General features: G+C 47.8%; 7 protein-coding genes across 15 annotated transcripts in view; 4 read left to right on the forward strand and 3 right to left on the reverse strand.

Moving 5' to 3' along the window:
* Nucleotides 1-30: 30 nt before the first annotated feature.
* LOC108027253 (ATP synthase subunit C lysine N-methyltransferase) lies at nucleotides 31-893 on the forward strand. The gene is made up of 2 exons (XM_017098607.3): nucleotides 31-428; nucleotides 491-893. Exons 1-2 carry the CDS (start codon nucleotides 152-154, stop codon nucleotides 826-828), a joined length of 615 nt encoding a protein of 204 aa, XP_016954096.1. The 5' UTR covers nucleotides 31-151; the 3' UTR covers nucleotides 829-893.
* On the reverse strand, nucleotides 829-4541 carry LOC108027252 (protein O-GlcNAcase). Its single transcript, XM_017098606.3, has 7 exons — nucleotides 4220-4541; nucleotides 3402-4161; nucleotides 3122-3343; nucleotides 2581-3061; nucleotides 2427-2521; nucleotides 1941-2365; nucleotides 829-1879 (listed from the first exon to the last, which is right to left on the reverse strand). The coding sequence occupies exons 1-7, from the start codon at nucleotides 4452-4454 to the stop codon at nucleotides 1050-1052; spliced, it is 3048 nt and encodes a 1015-aa protein (XP_016954095.1). The 5' UTR covers nucleotides 4455-4541; the 3' UTR covers nucleotides 829-1049.
* Nucleotides 4542-4758: 217 nt separating this feature from the next.
* LOC108027451 (histone-lysine N-trimethyltransferase SMYD5) lies at nucleotides 4759-6634 on the forward strand. The gene is made up of 4 exons (XM_017098903.3): nucleotides 4759-5199; nucleotides 5256-5870; nucleotides 5929-6106; nucleotides 6177-6634. Exons 1-4 carry the CDS (start codon nucleotides 5164-5166, stop codon nucleotides 6524-6526), a joined length of 1179 nt encoding a protein of 392 aa, XP_016954392.1. The 5' UTR covers nucleotides 4759-5163; the 3' UTR covers nucleotides 6527-6634.
* A 229-nt stretch (nucleotides 6635-6863) lies between these two features.
* On the forward strand, nucleotides 6864-8295 carry LOC108027003 (transmembrane emp24 domain-containing protein eca). The gene is made up of 4 exons (XM_017098202.3): nucleotides 6864-7109; nucleotides 7176-7723; nucleotides 7784-7955; nucleotides 8016-8295. Exons 1-4 carry the CDS (start codon nucleotides 6977-6979, stop codon nucleotides 8222-8224), a joined length of 1062 nt encoding a protein of 353 aa, XP_016953691.1. The 5' UTR covers nucleotides 6864-6976; the 3' UTR covers nucleotides 8225-8295.
* Nucleotides 8228-9407, reverse strand: LOC108027430 (DDRGK domain-containing protein 1). Its single transcript, XM_017098876.2, has 2 exons — nucleotides 9218-9407; nucleotides 8228-9153 (listed from the first exon to the last, which is right to left on the reverse strand). Exons 1-2 carry the CDS (start codon nucleotides 9306-9308, stop codon nucleotides 8312-8314), a joined length of 933 nt encoding a protein of 310 aa, XP_016954365.1. The 5' UTR covers nucleotides 9309-9407; the 3' UTR covers nucleotides 8228-8311.
* A 429-nt stretch (nucleotides 9408-9836) lies between these two features.
* The window catches only part of LOC108027153 (5'-AMP-activated protein kinase subunit gamma-1), a 68442-nt gene continuing 61956 nt past the window's right edge, over nucleotides 9837-16322 (reverse strand). For 7 of the 8 annotated variants that reach the window (XM_017098377.3, XM_017098374.3, XM_050888793.1 and 4 more), the window contains 5 exons: nucleotides 15266-15314; nucleotides 11872-12162; nucleotides 11634-11812; nucleotides 11367-11570; nucleotides 9837-10990 (listed from right to left, as the gene is read on the reverse strand). In XM_017098377.3, coding sequence (XP_016953866.1) covers nucleotides 10193-10990; nucleotides 11367-11570; nucleotides 11634-11812; nucleotides 11872-12162; nucleotides 15266-15314 — 1521 coding nt within the window. In that variant the 3' untranslated portion in view covers nucleotides 9837-10192. Of the gene's footprint in view, nucleotides 10991-11366; nucleotides 11571-11633; nucleotides 11813-11871; nucleotides 12163-12255; nucleotides 12634-15265; nucleotides 15315-16322 lie in introns of those variants that run through there. The other variant, XM_017098382.3, reaches the window with a different exon arrangement.
* Nucleotides 14562-16248, forward strand: LOC127011548 (uncharacterized). Of its 2 annotated transcripts, XM_050888799.1 has the most exons (3): nucleotides 14562-14820; nucleotides 15623-15751; nucleotides 15835-16248. In XM_050888799.1, exons 1-3 carry the CDS (start codon nucleotides 14679-14681, stop codon nucleotides 15951-15953), a joined length of 390 nt encoding a protein of 129 aa, XP_050744756.1. In that variant the 5' UTR covers nucleotides 14562-14678; the 3' UTR covers nucleotides 15954-16248. The 2 variants fall into 2 exon arrangements, 1 of the variants encoding a protein (XP_050744756.1); XR_007764574.1 differs by lacking the exon at nucleotides 14562-14820 and having other exon boundaries at nucleotides 15536-15751; nucleotides 15805-16248.

Consider the following 16322-nt stretch of genomic DNA (forward strand, 5'->3'; position numbering starts at 1 on the left):
CTAATAGCGACCAGGGCAGTGTGACCGTATTCGGGGCTCGTCGTGCAGGGCTGGCGACCATCAACTATCGATAGGCGATCAGTGAATTTTTACCTCTTAATGGGTGCACACACTGACACATTTTGTAAACAAAATTCTAGCCGCCTACAAAATGGAAATCCTTAATGAAGATGCAGCGAAAACTGTGTCCAGGACCCCAAAAAGTGGCATGTCCACGGGTGGCAAAATCCTGATAGCTGCCACCGGTGGGGTGGGCATCGGCCTGTCTATTGTGTGTGCCTCCTTCGTGGCGCCCGCCTTTCGGAGGATTTGCCTCCCGTATGTACCGGCAACCAGCGAACAAATACAGAATGTCCTGAGCTTCCTGCCCAAGAGCGCGGGTGGCAAACTGCTGGACATCGGCTCCGGAGACGGACGCATCGTTGTGGGTGAGTTTCGGCCTACCGGATAGCCCATAAACCGCAAAAATCACTTATGTAATCCTCTCCAGCGGCGGCCCAGCACCACAAGGCTTTGAGGACAGACGGCGTGGAGCTAAACCCATGGCTGGTCTACTACTCCCGCCTGGCTGCCCTGCGCCACGGTGTCTCCAGGCAGACGAGGTTCTTCCGCCGTGATCTGTGGAAGTTCGATATCAAAGACTATGACTTCGTGGTCATCTTCGGCGTGGAGCAGATGATGCAGGACCTGGAGCACAAGCTGATCGCCGAGTGCCCGCATAATACCAAGATCATAGCCTGCCGCTTCCCCCTGCCCAACCTGCAGCACGTAAAGATAATCGAGGACGGGGTGAACACCGTGTGGTTCTACGACCTCAACAAGAGCTAGTTAGAGAATTATTAAATTGGTATTTTTATTGTTTTCCAAGTTACGAAAACGACGCTTAAGTTAAATGCTAGAAGGGCTGGTCAGTAATACAAACTTGTTACATTACGGGAATACAAAAAGGACGAGGACGTTAAAAGACGAGAGTGGCTAGCAACTAGCCGGAATACCAATGATGAAGGAACATTAAAAGTGGAGGCAGTGGAGCTGGCATCCGAAAAACGCTAGAAGCGGCGACCCATGTAAATGCTCTTGGTGGCCTCCTCGCGGTAGACCTCCACGAAACCGATCCTTGAATAAAAGTTCACCTGCCCGGCGTCCTTCTCGGGCACACACACGTGAGCCCCGAAGCAGCCGTTCGCTCGCAGGGCGGCCAAGAGCACGGTGAGCATCCGCTTGGTGATGCCCGAGTCCCGCTCCTCCGCCTCTCGCAGAGTGCCGCAGACCAGCACGGCTGGAAAGGAGCTACTCACCTCCACGGGACACTGCTCCACAGGCACGTTGCCGCTGCTGCAATGGAACTTTTCCACGAACGTTGTGACAAGCTTCCGCACATCCTCGCCGCCCTCCTGTGGGCAAAGATCCGTGGGGTACTTCTCGCGCAGTTCGGTAAGCCAGCAAAGTTCCAGGTTGCGCCGGAATATATTGACATCAAGGGCCGCACAGGAGTAGCCAATGATACTGTTATTCTCATCATAGGCCACAATGCACAACTGCGGACTGAGGGTGAGATGGCCACCCACCAGCCCATCTGCCGCAATGTTAGCCACATTCGCCGGCAGCGGGAACGGAATGTGGCTTCCTCCGTCCAGCTCCCCCTGCCACTGCAGGTACAGACGGGTGCACACGTCGTTGACGTTCTGCTCGTCCGAGTTGCAGTAGGGCCTCAGGAGATAGTAGTTGGCCGTCGGTTGTTCCGGAAGCTTGTACACAAACAGGTCATTGCCCGAGTCCACGGGCATCAAGCGCTGCAGGTCCGCAATCAGGCCGCCTCTGAAGACCCACGGCTCCTGGTCACCGGACATGAACGCCTCCTTCCAGCCCTTGCTGAACCCTACAAAAGTTACCATGTTAGAGTGAGCGTTGCTATACAAAGTGCCTAACGCTTCACTTACAAGTGTAGCTTCCCTCCGTGTAGGAAGATGTATTTTGCGGAAAATTGCCGAGAGCCAGCCACTTGACGTAGCAATTGAGCAGGGACAGGGCGCCGGAAATATCCCATACGTACGAGTACAACTCGTGACAAATCTCCTTGTTCTGACAGTTAGCTATCTTGATCAGCAGCTTAACGACGGCGCTGCAGAGTTCGTCGAATTGCTCACAGCGCTGGTGCCACTCGGTGACCTCTGGCTTGGCTGCTTTGGCGGCATCGTCTTTTCCACCGGCAGAACGGTCCTGCAGTATCACATTTGCGTTGCCCTTTAGCCAGTTGAATTCAACAAGCAGCTTCTGGCCGCGGCTGCCATGTTCAAAGGGCAGATAGAAAAGATCGCAAAGCAAAGCCAGATCTTCAACGGTTATCCTTTCGCCGGGGCAAGTACTGCAATCAATAATAGTTTAGTCTTAGGTCTTCTTATAATTTCTAAACCTAAGGAGCATACTTATTATCGATGGTCCTATCGGACTGAGCTTCGTTTTCTTCGCGCATTTCCGCGTTTGAGATCGGCGACGAAGTCCCACTCTCCACATGCATACTCTGGATAGAGCAAACAGGCAATCAATAACCTGGATTCAAAGATCTAAAATCATACTTACGTGCACATCGTTCACGGACTCCATGAGCACATCGTCGGCCACCAGTTTGGTTGCCTCCTCCTCCCTCGGAGAGACCTGGGATGCTATACTGCTACTGCACTCCATGGGCTCATTGACACCGGCACTCAAAGGGCTCAAACTGGCGTCGTCCAGCATTGAGTCCACACAAAGACTGGCCACGGGTTCCTGCTTCTCCTCCAAGTCATCCAACTCAAGACGCTCCTTTGCTGATTCGCTTTTCGTTTCATTTTCGTTGAAAACTGCATTGTCCAGAGCCAGTTCCACGGAAGCCTCCACACTCTTCGTTTCCATAATGGGCACTGGGACAACGGATATGGGTATCTTCTTGGGCAACTCAATGTTGCTGGCGGCTGTGGTTGGAATGGGATTAATAATCTCGTCGTTCGTGATCACCTTTGTGGGCGACACCAGCGAGTTCATAACTGGATTCGAGATGGGTGTCAGCGAAGAGGTCACAACGCTGCGAAAATGGATTGCACTTGTAATAAAATGGTTTACAAAGAATAAAGATTCAATTTACCAAACGTCAGCAAGGGCTTGCAACTGCGTGGTGTTGACCTCCGGAACCGTCCTCGAGCTCGTGGAAGTGGTGGTGGTGGTGGTGAGACTCATGCAGGTATTGATGGAAGGGATTATGGGAATGATTGGCATGACCATTTGCACTTGCGGTTGGGGCTTAGTAATGGGTCCCCAGGCCTCCTTCTTCATGAAGAACTCCGGCAGCCACTCCGTAACGGCGTTCCTTTAAAATGATAGGAAGCTATTATCTGCTTACAAGAGTTTCTGTTAATTTTACTAACTTAAGAGCCAATCGCGGGTGGTACACGTTCTTTAAGAGGAACTCCGTCGGAAGGTCATCCTCGTTTTCAGTCTCCAGTTTTATGTCCGCGCTCAGCGAGCTGTTGACCTTGGAGTCCATGCTGCAGCGCGACCAGAAGGCCAGCGAGTGGATAGCAACGAAGTTACCGTAGAACTCGCAGTTGGGATTGGTCATTACACCCCGCAGATGAGGGATCAGCTCCGGCGATCGCCCAATGTAAGGTCCTAGGAAGACGCGCTTCTGGTCGTAATCGTTGGCATGCAGGTTGTCCCAGATGCACGGCGGACGTCGCAGAACCTCGGTAATCTCCTGGATAGATTCCAGGGATATGTTCTTAGAGATTACCTTGTCCCCCGTCCAGAGAATGTCAATTTCATTGTTCAACTTCGAGCCCAAAGTGTTCAGGTACTCCGACTCCTGGACCGTGGGAACGGCTCGCGAGGCACAGTACTGGGTGGGGCAGAACAGAAACTTGGGGCTGCCCAGGTGCGTGTATATCTCGTTGGTGACCGACACGTGGGCGTTGGCGAACGTCTGAAAGACCTCCTTGTCCGCCTTTGAGAGTTCAGACTCGATGTCGTCGAACAAGAGAGCGTAGGCTTCGCAGCCGAAATGCGAAACCTGATCCAACTTTCGCTTCAGCGTGGCGATCTCTTTCGGGCTGCTGTAGGTCATGTCCAGTCCGGGTGACAGGGCGTAGTAGAAGGTGATCCCCGCCTCCTTGGCCGCCGCAATCAGACCTGCAAGGGAGAAAAAGGCACTTAACCAAGGGATTTGCGCAGTGCAAAGGTTAGTTACTGGACAGGTGATCCGCCTCCTCCACGGTGTACAGCTCCCGCCAGTAGGCGCGGTGCTTGTAGTCGTCCTTCGGCGCATACATGTAGGAAGGGCTGGAGCCCATGCCCATGGACTTGAGCTTCCGGAACAGGTCCTTGCGCTGCTCCGTCGTCCACGGGCGGCCGTAGAAGCCCTCGATCACGCCGCAAATAAACTGCCGCTGGCCTTCGGCTTGGTTGCCCGCTTCATCTGCCATTTTTCACGGGCCGGGATTCGGAATTGCGAGGACCAAATAAGTCTTGTTTTTTCTCTTCTCAGGATTTTTATATCGATAGCCGATAGATCGATGTCTCGGTAGCTGCTTCAACTTTATCATCGATGGTTAAACGATATATATATTAAAACTGTTCTAAATGCTGTTAATTATTTTTAATAAAATGGTTTTTCTTTAGGAAAATTAGTCAACAATACAAACTTTTAGGCGTTAATGCCAATTGATTTCAAATTTTATTACGAGTTCAACACGGTCTGACATTCCATTTTTGGAACATTGCTTTTATTGTTTCGTCCAAAATTCTGCTTTTTAAGGTGGAAAATAAACATGTGTTTTTACCAAAAGTTGTTAGTTGTTTCTTTGACCTTGTTTAGTGTACATTGGTCGAAATGGCCAGAAGTCTAAAAGATTCACTGTACAAGCTAGATAATTGATCGCAATTATTTTCTGAATCCATGTGAAACCCAGGCGGTGATCTCAAAATTGCCCACTTTGCCTCTTAATTTGAATTTTTTTTTTAATAAAAAATTTGTAAAATATACTGAAATTTGACTTCTGTCTGAACAAAGTATTAGTGTTAGGACCGATAACCCTGCCCGTTGATATCGGCGACAGTCTTGTTATTGTTTATGTACACCGCACGTGGTAACCCAGCTCAATTGGCGAAATCAAAAGGCGTCCAAAAGGCACGATGAACCACTTTGAGATTCGGGAACTGCCCGGAAAGGTAAGTGGTGTGCTTCGATCCATCCAACCTGCAGCTAAACACACAACATTTCGCAGGGTCGAGCCATGATTGCGACCAAGAACTTTGCCGCGGACGAGGTGATCTTCGAGGAGGAGCCCTTTGTCTCCCGGCAATTCTCTTGGAACGCGGCGTACGGCTATGCGGCGTGTGACCATTGCATGCGTCCGCTGGAGACAGTGCTGGAGAATGTGCGCCGCTTGGCCAGCGATCCTCAGGTGGAGGTGCCTCTGCTGCAGCACGATCCCACTGCCCAGTGGTTGGCCCAGTTCACCCAGTGTCCGCGCTGCAAAGTGCGGTACTGCTCCGAAGACTGCCTGATGGAGGCCCAGAAGCGCTATCACCGGGAGGCCTGCATGGGAGGCTTCCGTACCGACGACACACATCCCATCAATGTGCTAAACGAGACTTGGAAGAAAATGCACTATCCGCCCGAGACGGGCAGTATCATGCTGATTGTCCGCCTGATGGCTCTATACAAGCAGAGCAGCAAGAAGGCCGAGTTCCTCGAGCAACTCCAGTCCTTCCAGGCACTGATTGTGAATCGGGAGCAGAAGATCTACCACAAAATGCTGGGCGAAAACTTCGAACAGCAGATGGAGCAGCTGTACTTGGCGTTCTGCAATGCCTTTCCCGGCGAGGAGTTCTCGATGGTAAGCATGCCCCAGGGAGCAGATTGAAAAGCGGTTAACTTTTGGTTCCTTTACGTAGTTCACAACTCCCGATGCCTTCAAAACACTGATGGGCATTATGGGCACCAACAGCCAGGGCATCGCCACAAGCGTGCTTTCCCAGTGGGTCGTAAAGGTGTCCGAACTGCCTCTGCCGGATGCGGACAAAGCCCAGCTGGACACGGTCATCGATGGACTCTATGCCAAAGTCGGAGAATGTAACTAAGCCCGAGAAGACCATACGAGCCATATTTTATTTCTTAAAAATATGTTTTATCTTCCCACCAGTTGCTGGCGAATTCCTAAACAACGAAGGCTCCGGCTTGTACCTCCTCCAGAGCAAAATCAACCACAGTTGCGTGCCGAATGCATGCTCCACTTTTCCGTATTCCAACGACATTGTGGTGATGAAGGCCTTGGCGCCCATACAAGAGGGGGAGGAGATCTGTATCTCCTACCTGGACGAATGCATGCTGGAGCGGAGTCGCCACTCGAGGCACAAGGTGCTGCGCGAGAACTACATATTCGTCTGCCAGTGCCCCAAGTGCCGAGCGCAGGCCTCCGATCCCGATGAGACCAGTGAGGACGACGACGACGAAATGGACGATTACGATGATGATGATGACGAGATGAACTAGCCTAAGATCCTTAATCTTTGTACAATGAAAAATGTTTATTTGAAGAGTAAACAGCTAAAAAGTATGTATAAGTTTTAGAATAAATGTTACAGATTTTGGAGAAGCGTATCCGCGTGTTTCTGAAATAAAAGGAAAGGGATGTGCCAAACAAATTATGAAGAATTTCAAACGAATTAATCCGAAATGCCTGATCTTATCATTTATATTATAGAATATAAAGGTTTTAATACTTATCCTAACTAATCTCTTAAAAAAAGTGTTTTATCGAGCGCGCACTTTATACAGAAGGTTAGTCATCATCCCACCCCATCCACTCCTGCCTGGAGAACGTTACCCAACACTTTCGTATCAATAAGCGTCGTAGCGCGATCCGCATTGAGTGCTTATACATATTTCATTAAGTTGTGCAAAGATACGCATGTAAAAAGCTTTTACGGAAAGTGGTTTGCCATGCAAAAGAGAATAATTTTCCTGGCCCTCCTCCTGGGCATCCTGCACAGCACTTCCGGTCTGTACTTTCATATGCGGGAAAAGGAGCGGAAGTGCTTCATCCAGGCAGCACCCGACGATACTGATGTTGTTGGTAAAGCTCGAAATATGTTTACCCCAACTTGTTGGCATTTCTAACTGCCTCTCCATCACCTCTCAGTCCAATACAAGGTGGAGGTGGAGGATCCGAGATCCGGTGGGCTTATGGCCTTGTCACCCCGCATTGGAATGCAGGTGGAAATACGGGACAGCGACGCCGCGCTCATCCTGTCCCGCGACTATGGCCCGGAGGCCCGCCTTAAGTTTACCACCTCCTGGCCTGGGGACCACAAAATCTGCCTGGAACCCACAGGTTCCGAATGGTTCAGTGGCACCCTGCTGCGTGTTCACCTGGACATCAAGATAGGCGAGAAAGCTGTGGATTACGAAAATCTCAAAAGGATGGAGGGCCTGGACAATATGCAGCTGCGGGTTCGCCAGCTCATGATTCAGGCAGAGGAGATCCTCAAGGACCAGAACTACCAGCGCTTTCGGGAGGAGCGGTTTCGGAACACCACCAACAGCGTATACTTCAACATCATATATTTCTCCGTAGGTCAGGCTGTATTACTGGTTCTGGTACTGGCCATCCAGTACCACCTTTTATTCAGGAAACCTTCGCTGTATCTTTCCTACTGCCACATACTTGGTGAAAAGGAGCTGGCCAGGGTTAGTATACGGAGTGTCCGTTGTAACTAAAAGAATAACACGTTTTCTTAAACCAATTAGTTCAGGACACCAGAGGCGTTCCGGGCACTAATGGCCATCTGGACACAGAACCATCAGGGGCTAACTACCAGTGCCATCTCACAATGGATAAACCAGTTTGAGGATCCAGAGTTAACGAACGAGAAAGAGCAAATCCTTATCAGCGAAAAGCTTCAAGCCAAAGTGAAGGAATGTAAGTAGAGGTCTTCTATATGAGTTCCAACTGACTTCATGGCGTTCTTTACCCACACAGTTGCTGGAAAATTCCTAACCAAACCTGCCGAGGAGCTTCCCGGCAATCCTAAAGCTAGTTACTTCGCTTCCAATGTCCAACTGAGGAAGTTGCTGTCCACCGCCCAGCGGAATCGCAGTGTCCACCTGAAAGGCGACACCTTCCTGCTGGTCTGTGAATGCCAAGATTGCAAAGCCAAGGGGCCGAATGGAGTGGACACCAAAGCCTAAGTGTATGTTTTCCTTTTGTTCTTGTTATTCTACCAACACATCGCATCTAAAATATAAATTTAATTTATAAATGGCTAACAAATCTCATCAGGAGCTGCCCTCGCCGCCGCCGCCGGCGGAGACGGGCGTCAGGTTAATCAGGTTGTTGCTACTCTCTGCCAGCTCGGCGATGGAGACGCGTCCGCGCTGTTTGATGAACTTGGCCACGGCCGCCAGCTCCTCCTCGGAAACGTAGATGAACTTGCCGCGATCGTCGATGACGCCGGTGATGGTGCCATCGGCCTGCAGTTCCTGGATGCGGTCGATGGCCTGCTGCGTCTTCAGTTTGAAGGCCACAGCCAGATCCTCCAAGACAACCACCTTGTTGTCCCTGATGTACTGTATAAAGTCGGCCAGGAGGTTGTCCTGCTCGTCGGCGTCGCCCTCCTCGAAGCCCTCTTCCTCCACACTGAAGGCGGCCTTCATCTTCAAGTACTCCTCGTGCTCCTTGCGCTCTCGCTCCTCCTTGGCCAGGCGCTCGGCCTCCAGCCGCTTGCGCTCCACTTCCGCATCGAGGTCCTCCTGTTGCTTGCGTTCGGCCTCCTCCTTGGCCTCCTTCACCTTTCGCTGTTCGCGATCGTGCAGTTCCTGCTCGCGTTGCAGACGTTTCTGCTCCTTGGCCTCCATCTTGGCCCGCTTCTTGGCGCCCATCTTCTCGTCCAGCACCGCGGCCTGGGGCACGCGAGCTCCATCGGCATCCACCTGGGCATCGTCTTCGTTGTCGGAGTCGCCATGGGCTGGCGGAGCACCTGCTGGCGCAGCAACTGGAGCCGCTGGAGCATTCTGGCGCAGCCGGTTGCGCTGATTCCGTGCTATCTGCGCCCGACGCGGCACTCCCTCCTGGGCGCGCTGTGGGACGCCACGTTGTGGGGCAGCAGCTGGCTTGGTTTCTGCATATTTTGAGGTCAATGGTTTAGTCGACCTTCGGAGGGTGGCACCCACTTTTAGACTCACCTGGGCTGGCATTCTTCTTCTGCAGCATGTACAGCGTGATGATCACGACCAAAAGGGCAATGGCAATCCCCACGAGAACGATCAGCTCCATTGCGAATTAGCCTGGAGGCTTTTCAACCTGGTGCGCAATGCTTTTTGGTTTGGCCAAAAAAGTAAACGTCAACAAAATGAACATATGACTGCGGGTCAAGATAGCGACCATAAGGCGGCGACAGAGATACCGATTCAGCTATTTTATAGCCACATTAAAGATGCTTGCGGCGAAAGCTTCAATTATTAGCTTAAATTATACTTATTGAACCTGGTCAAAAATAAGCTGAATTTTAAACTATGAAAACGAAGGATATTTTTAGTTTCAAGTAGAAAATTTCATACGCATAAAATAATTCCAGACGGATTCGTACTTCATTTATGTCTTCTTCAGAACGGCTCAACAAGCGTTGTTATATAAATATAAGTAAATGTAATGTATTAAGCTTGCATATTTTGGAAAATTTAAAAAAATTAAAAAATTATTTTACAAAATTGAAATTTCTATAAAATCAACCTTTTAAAATTGAATCCGCCGTAGGTTTTCATCCAAGATTTTAATTCCCGCCAGCCCATGCAAAACGCAATCTTTGACTTGTACTGTACTATCATATAATAATCAATTACATCGTTTAAAATTTAAAGACGTTCTAATGTAATTTGTTGTTTTGTTTTCGTTTTCTCGTGTGTATATATAAACATCTTGTTAACAGCTTTTTGTTTTGTTTTGCTTTTAGTTGCTTGTAAAATACATAATATTTCATAATTGTAATAATATATCCTTAACAACTATTAATATTCAAATATAATTTTCTCTGCTTTATCATTATTGTTGTGTTTTGGGTTTTTAGTTCTTGTTTAGCATTGTATCTGTTTCTTTTTCTGTTTCCGTTCCGTTTCTGTAGTAGCAGCTGTATCTCTTTAGCTTGTGTTTAAATTAAGGGTCTATTCACTAACCAACGCCATTTCTCTCGCCGCGGGCGTCAGTGACTGGCCCAAAGCGGAGGCAGCGGACACGGCGCTGCTCAGCCCATCGTCCTCGTCGTCGTCCATCGATGCCTTCTTGCTCTCGATCTCCGCCAGCGCCTCCTGGTCGTCATCATCATCACAATTTCTGCTCTCGACCTGGTCGGCGGACTCCTCCTCGTGCGCCTCGTCGGCGAATGACACTTCCACAGGACTGTTACTGCTATCACCGTTAGCTGTCGTCGCCGCCGCCGACGTCGTCGTCGTCGTCTGATCGTGCTGGTTGTTGTTGGCCTTATCTTCACTGGCGGACTTGTTGTTATCACTGTCGGCATCGTCGCTCCTCGTCGGCGCTGGCTCCTCCTCGGGTATGTCCTCGATCAGGCTGCGATTGCCGGATCCGGCCGAGGGACTGCGAGGCGGGGGCGTTGTCGTCGTCGTTGCGGCAGCCGCTGGTATCTCCACCTCGGCCACCTTGCGCAGCAGGACGGGATCGGAGGCGCGCAGCGAGCTCTCTGACCCGCCGACGCCCTCGCCACTGGGCCGCAGCACCAGGTAGAGCAGGATGTCCGACAGCGAGATGATGCCGATCACCTTGCGGTGCTCGTCGACCACCACCAGTCGGTGCACCTCGGCGCGGACGATGCGCTCCATGATCGTGTAAAGCGACTCGTCCAGATTGCACTTCTGGACGCCCTCGAACCACTCGTTGCGGTGCTCGTTGGCCTTGCGCAGCGACACATCGAGATCGTTGTAGGTTTTCTCAGCAGCGAGATTCTGTGGGAAAAATGGAATATTATGTTGACTACAGTATTTCATTAAACCTTTACTTCGTGTTCTTAAAAATATTCTATACTCAATTTATTGTAATTTCGTTTTCATTAGGAATTTCCTTTCCAAAAATCTTATCGGTAAAATTTCAAAGTATACCAGTCATATCATTTTTTTTATTTTTATTTTATTTTAGAGCAATTATTTAATTTTTTTTTACCACTTACTAAACAAATCAATTGATTGAATATTTTACGGCTTTTAATGTTTAATGTAAGGTTTATACCTTTTTTTATAGCATTTTTAAGACAATTTTGAATCTTGGTACTCAAACCTCCTAAATTCCCTAGGGATTTCTTAGGGGTGATCCCCGGATACTTACAATCACATCAAACTTTGCATAGATATCGACGAGCCGTCCCTCCGAATCCACGAGTGGCAGGGCTGAGACGCGTCGCTCCACAAACTTCTTGAGCGCCGTGATGATGCTCGTCGTCTCGTCGGCGGTCTCGATGTTGTTATAGGTGCCAATCTTCAGTTCGCGCAGACTCCTTTGCATGTACGCGGGCTTTGGTAATTCATTAATCTGTGCATAGGAAACTTACAAGGTTAATTATCAGTAAGTAACAAATAAAGCTGGAAGACTTACGTATAGGAAGAGGAACCTCAGTATGCGTTTGTGTGTCAAGATGTAGAGGACGTTGCCGGTCGCCGGATCGATGACTGGCAGGCGATGAATGCGGCTGTGGATGAGAATTTTGATGGCATCGTAGAGGGAGGCATCCGGCCCGATGCTGACCAACGGCATCACCTGGTTGTGCAGAACACCTGGCGGAGGAGGCAAATTAGCTTGGAATCAAAAGACCACATTACTTGGCATCACTTACTTCGCCACGTGTCCAGTTTGTGCTCCTCCAGCTGCTCCATGGACGCATTGGGCGATTTGTAATACATTTGCAGGATCTTGATAAAGTCCGTGATGGTCAGCATGCCCACGAACTGCTGCTTCTCCGAGTCCCAGAGCGGTGCCGCCCTCACCCCGTTGTAGACCAGGGCGTAGAAGGCCTTCTTTACGAGGAGCTGGGTGTCGAATACGACCAACTTGGCGGAGGTGGGTATCAGATCATAGCACTTGTGAAAACGAAAGAACTTCACGAAGATCTGTGAGTCGTCCTCCTCTGCGCAAAAAAGAAGAAAGATGGATTATTAAAGGGGAAAACAAGTAAACTTTGGGCTACAGATTCTTCAGGTTTGGGGTCTAGGATGGGCACCTTTCTTCAGCAGCTCGGCTAGCAGACGCTTCCAGGCCTCGGAGATCTGCTCGAACTCTTTGATGCTCTCCAGCGGATAGCAAAGGACGTCGGCCGGACGACCGTTGCCACCTCCCAGCACCAGACGACCCGCATGATTCGAATAAAAGTGCAACTGTAACATGCGTTCTGGCTTCCCTCTCTGCTCTAGTTTGACTCTGGGTATTTATTGTTTTTAGCGATCTTCAGTGTCGCATAACGATAGTCTGATCCAATCCGATCTGATCTGGCTCCCGTCTGAGGCCTGTGGGCGCTAACAATTAACTGGGCGACTCGATTTGCTCTGCTAATTGTTCTGCCTAATTGATCGACTAGCTAACAGCCCATTAACAGTCCGCTAACAGTGCGGCGCCGCTCTACGCGCTTCTCACTGTTCCTAGCTAAGGCAGTAAATTTATATTGTTGTGCCCATACCGGAACCGAACCCAAAAAAGAACAACCGTCGGCAATAAATTTCTGGGCGCACGCGTTGGGTTAGATTAAATTAAGACATTTTTAATTGAAAAAAATTTAGCGTACGACAAAAGCAACAGAAGCAGCCACACCAGAATAGAATAGATTCACCAAATTGTTCAACAATAAATATTATTTCAATTCTGACCGAGGCAAAGGGGGATCAAGTGAGAGGGGTAGAATGTACACGGCTCTGGCACAATGTAAACAAATAAATATTGAGGCGGGGCCAAAAGGTGTTAATCAAAAACTATATAAAAGCACAGGGCCTGTAGATCGCTCTTGTCAGGGGCCTGATAAATGCAAGCCAAACATTCGCCGATTCAGCATTTGTCGGAGCCATTATAGCGACACATAACAGATATTGGGACAGACAGTTGTGCCAAGAAATTAATTAACCGCAGCATAAGGCCTCAACACTGAAATTTCGAATGTCTATGAGCATTATTGCGTTTCTTTTGGGGAAATTGCATTTGGAAAACTATTTGGGAAATAATTAATTTTGTTTATAGCTAGCAGATTATTTTCGTTCAAATAATATATGAACAGGCTCAGTTCGGTAAAGATCAAAGTAAATGTTTTATTTACTGAATGAAAAAGTATTTTTAAAACCTGAGTAATACTTTATAGTTTATAATAAATAGTAAAATAGTAAGAGGACCTCATGTCTTAATTTTATTTTGCTCATTTGGAAATTTGCTTAAAGTATTATCCGGATTTGTCCACCGTAAATGAGCCGAAAGACAACAGACAGTTTAAGAACGACCAGAAATAATATAGAAAACGAAGGCCAGATACCTCGGCAGGAAAATACACACATATATGCGTCGAACTAAATTGTAAAACATTTGGAGCTATATGCAAAATGGCAAAAGATTTTCCGACTGAGCTGTGTAAACATTCAAATTTTGTTTAATAAATAAAATCTACTGCGGTTGCCGGACGGCGAAATGGTTCGAATAGATAAAGAAAGTCGAAAGAAATCGAGATAAAAAGCCTGGCGAGATGGGTGAAGGTCTCGGTCTCTGTCTCTGCATTCCTTTTCGCATTCCTCACTCCCTCTCAATAATATCGATGGGCTTTGTTGTTGCCCTGATTGGTTTTTCAATGCATATACATATATTCATATGAGAATGCCAAGGTATATATGGGTTATCGATTCTGATTCTATGGGCTCCTGCGTTTTGCGATTCTTTTGACAGCGGGCCACGGGCCACACGAGTTAATTGAAATGCTCCTTGGTTTGTTGATTATTCTGCTATTTCTTTTCTGCTTTGTGGGATCAAAACAATTGAAAACCCATTTCCACAGAGCGGGGAAAATGGGGCGGTACGAGGGGGCGGTTGTGATGGTTCAGTTGCTTTTGGCGTCGCGGCGCTATTCTAAAATTCTTAGCGAATGACTAAGAGAGGAGCGAAGACCTTCGACGGGTCGACTTTGCTTTGCAGTTGGCCGATTCGATTGTTTTGGGTTGGTAACTAGTTCCTACGACACTACGGCAATGAGCATTATCCATAGGCACTATCCATACACTTTTGCACATATAGACACATATAGATCGAGAACGGTTTCAATGCTGCCAATAGTTTCGCACACCCGAAAAACACACGGAAAATCGCCGAATTTTTGTCGTCTGCCCGTCTTCGTTGGCGACGTTCTAAACGATTCGAAATTTTATCATAAACTGATCTGCAGTCTGTGTTTTCCATCTCCTCTCCCTCGCTGTCTCGGTCTCTGGGTCGGAAAAGTATTCGTCAGGGAAAAGCGCAAAAACAAACAAATGATATACAACTGAACAAAATACAAATGGGAAACGCTCTGAGCAGAAACCCCGCAACGCGATCGGAAAAGTTCTCAGAGGCGCTGTATAAATTGAATACAATCTTTGCTGAGAGATCGGTTTGGATCGGATCGGTTGGGAATTGACGTTAATGAGGATCATGAAATGTCTGAAATTGCCAACAAATTACATGCACTATTTTCTATCCTCGCGGCTCTCATTGTGCCCTCACCTCATTTGCGTATTTTTCCCCGAGTGGTCTCCGGCGTACTTGGAACTTATAATTAGCTGTGGTAAAAGCAAAAGCCAAAACAGACTTTTGGGGGTGTGTTCGGGTCTGCGCTGGAAACTTTTTAACAGAAGCCCCAACTATTCTTGTCGTACAAACAAATATATATCCACATTCGCTAACGATTATGTTCCATGTCGCTTTTTAACACCCGCCTACGTCAACCACCAAATATTCCATTGCTGCTACCATAATCCCTGTGAGTTATGACTTTGATTCCATATCATGTCTTCCTCTTTGGTCTATCAGCATGCATATATACCAGGTTCTATTCTATTCTGGCTATGGCGTCGTGTGCCCAAAGAAAATCCTCAGAGGCCGACTCTTGATCGAATGCCAAATGAGTTTGCTAATTTATTTAAATTAAACATTTTTGTTTGCCTCAAGGGGCGGCAGTTGTGGTAGGAGGGAGAGGGGGCGGAACAGGAGAGAGTAGGTCGAAAACTTACCCAGGTCCGATAGGTTTACTTTCTCTAGGAACGGATCAGCGACAGGCAACTGGAATGGAAAATATAAACGTTGGATTAAAGTCATGGAACTTGATAGTGGCTTCAAATCACTTTCGAAAGTTGTATATAATATTATAATCTGTGAATTCAAGTTTTCCGCATTTATGTACCTCTATTTTTACCTTTGAAACGATAAAACTAAATTTATTGCTGTTAACTACATAAGACAGTGCCAAGTGAACTATCATTAAAGAAACAAACGGCCAACTTGAAGGGTCGTAAAAAGTACACATGCGACGCAGAGCGTTACGTAAGTTACTTCAGGCTTAGTATTATTTACACCTTTTTTCTCCATAGATGAAGACATTCGCCCGCTTCCGCTTTCTCCACAACCTTCTGATATTATAACCGATATTATTCTGACATTATATGTGGGCCACAAGATTGGAGCTTTTCAAGGATTTCAAAACATGAACAATGCCAAAGGTAAACAATAGAGGAACGCTTCGTAAATAATAGTTGAAATTGCGCTGATATAGTTCTCCTTTTCGTTATCTCCTAATCAACAGGCGAAATCACAGATAAAACCCAGAGAAGCGAAAACAATTCCAGCACCAATGAAAAATTTATGAGATCGTGGAAAGGGGTGGGGAGAAGGTGGGTTTCGAGTTCGAGTAGCTTGAATTAACATTGAAATGTGCAATTGTGGAATTATGACACATTAGCGAGGGGAGGGCGGGTGGCGAGGGGCGCGGAGAATGGGACAAGTGCTCCATATCAGATACGCCAATTGAAAAATTACGCTCGCATACGAGTACAAACCAATTTTGGTTTAGCCTAAACGCTTATACCCGCAATCATTCTCTCTCCCACCCCGTCGCTCTCTTCTCTAGCGAAAAATGGGGTCAAGAAAAGTGTGCACTGCGAGAAATATTCTCATATGTAGATTATTATAGCAATAAAATACACCCGATGCTGAACAATCTTTCGAGAGTGTGTTTTAAAAGTTGGAAAGCTGGTAAATACCTTTTGCGACTTCCAGTACTTCTTGCATCCA

Source organism: Drosophila biarmipes, chromosome 3R, assembly GCF_025231255.1.
Source record: "Drosophila biarmipes strain raj3 chromosome 3R, RU_DBia_V1.1, whole genome shotgun sequence".
NCBI classification, from domain to species: Eukaryota; Metazoa; Arthropoda; class Insecta; order Diptera; family Drosophilidae; genus Drosophila; species Drosophila biarmipes.

What these genes read in the sequence shown, in the direction of transcription:
- LOC108027253 (XM_017098607.3), top strand. Translation starts at nt 152, where the DNA reads ATGGAAATCCTTAATGAAGATGCAGCGAAAACTGTGTCCAGGACCCCA. An exon ending in AGACGGACGCATCGTTGTGG is followed by an intron (nt 429 to 490) that starts GTGAGTTTCGGC and finishes AATCCTCTCCAG; the next exon opens with CGGCGGCCCAGCACCACAAG.
- LOC127011548 (XM_050888799.1), top strand. Translation starts at nt 14,679, where the DNA reads ATGAGGATCATGAAATGTCTGAAATTGCCAACAAATTACATGCACTAT. An exon ending in GGAACTTATAATTAGCTGTG is followed by an intron (nt 14,821 to 15,622) that starts GTAAAAGCAAAA and finishes TTTTCTCCATAG; the next exon opens with ATGAAGACATTCGCCCGCTT. An exon ending in AAACATGAACAATGCCAAAG is followed by an intron (nt 15,752 to 15,834) that starts GTAAACAATAGA and finishes CCTAATCAACAG; the next exon opens with GCGAAATCACAGATAAAACC.
- LOC108027451 (XM_017098903.3), top strand. Translation starts at nt 5,164, where the DNA reads ATGAACCACTTTGAGATTCGGGAACTGCCCGGAAAG. An exon ending in CCGGCGAGGAGTTCTCGATG is followed by an intron (nt 5,871 to 5,928) that starts GTAAGCATGCCC and finishes TCCTTTACGTAG; the next exon opens with TTCACAACTCCCGATGCCTT. An exon ending in CTATGCCAAAGTCGGAGAAT is followed by an intron (nt 6,107 to 6,176) that starts GTAACTAAGCCC and finishes TCTTCCCACCAG; the next exon opens with TTGCTGGCGAATTCCTAAAC.
- LOC108027252 (XM_017098606.3), bottom strand. Translation starts at nt 4,454, where the DNA reads ATGGCAGATGAAGCGGGCAACCAAGCCGAAGGCCAGCGGCAGTTTATT. An exon ending in GGAGGCGGATCACCTGTCCA is followed by an intron (nt 4,162 to 4,219) that starts GTAACTAACCTT and finishes TCTCCCTTGCAG; the next exon opens with GTCTGATTGCGGCGGCCAAG. An exon ending in CACCCGCGATTGGCTCTTAA is followed by an intron (nt 3,344 to 3,401) that starts GTTAGTAAAATT and finishes ATCATTTTAAAG; the next exon opens with GAACGCCGTTACGGAGTGGC.
- LOC108027430 (XM_017098876.2), bottom strand. Translation starts at nt 9,308, where the DNA reads ATGGAGCTGATCGTTCTCGTGGGGATTGCCATTGCCCTTTTGGTCGTG. An exon ending in GAAGAAGAATGCCAGCCCAG is followed by an intron (nt 9,154 to 9,217) that starts GTGAGTCTAAAA and finishes CAAAATATGCAG; the next exon opens with AAACCAAGCCAGCTGCTGCC.
- LOC108027003 (XM_017098202.3), top strand. Translation starts at nt 6,977, where the DNA reads ATGCAAAAGAGAATAATTTTCCTGGCCCTCCTCCTGGGCATCCTGCAC. An exon ending in CGACGATACTGATGTTGTTG is followed by an intron (nt 7,110 to 7,175) that starts GTAAAGCTCGAA and finishes ATCACCTCTCAG; the next exon opens with TCCAATACAAGGTGGAGGTG. An exon ending in GTGAAAAGGAGCTGGCCAGG is followed by an intron (nt 7,724 to 7,783) that starts GTTAGTATACGG and finishes TAAACCAATTAG; the next exon opens with TTCAGGACACCAGAGGCGTT.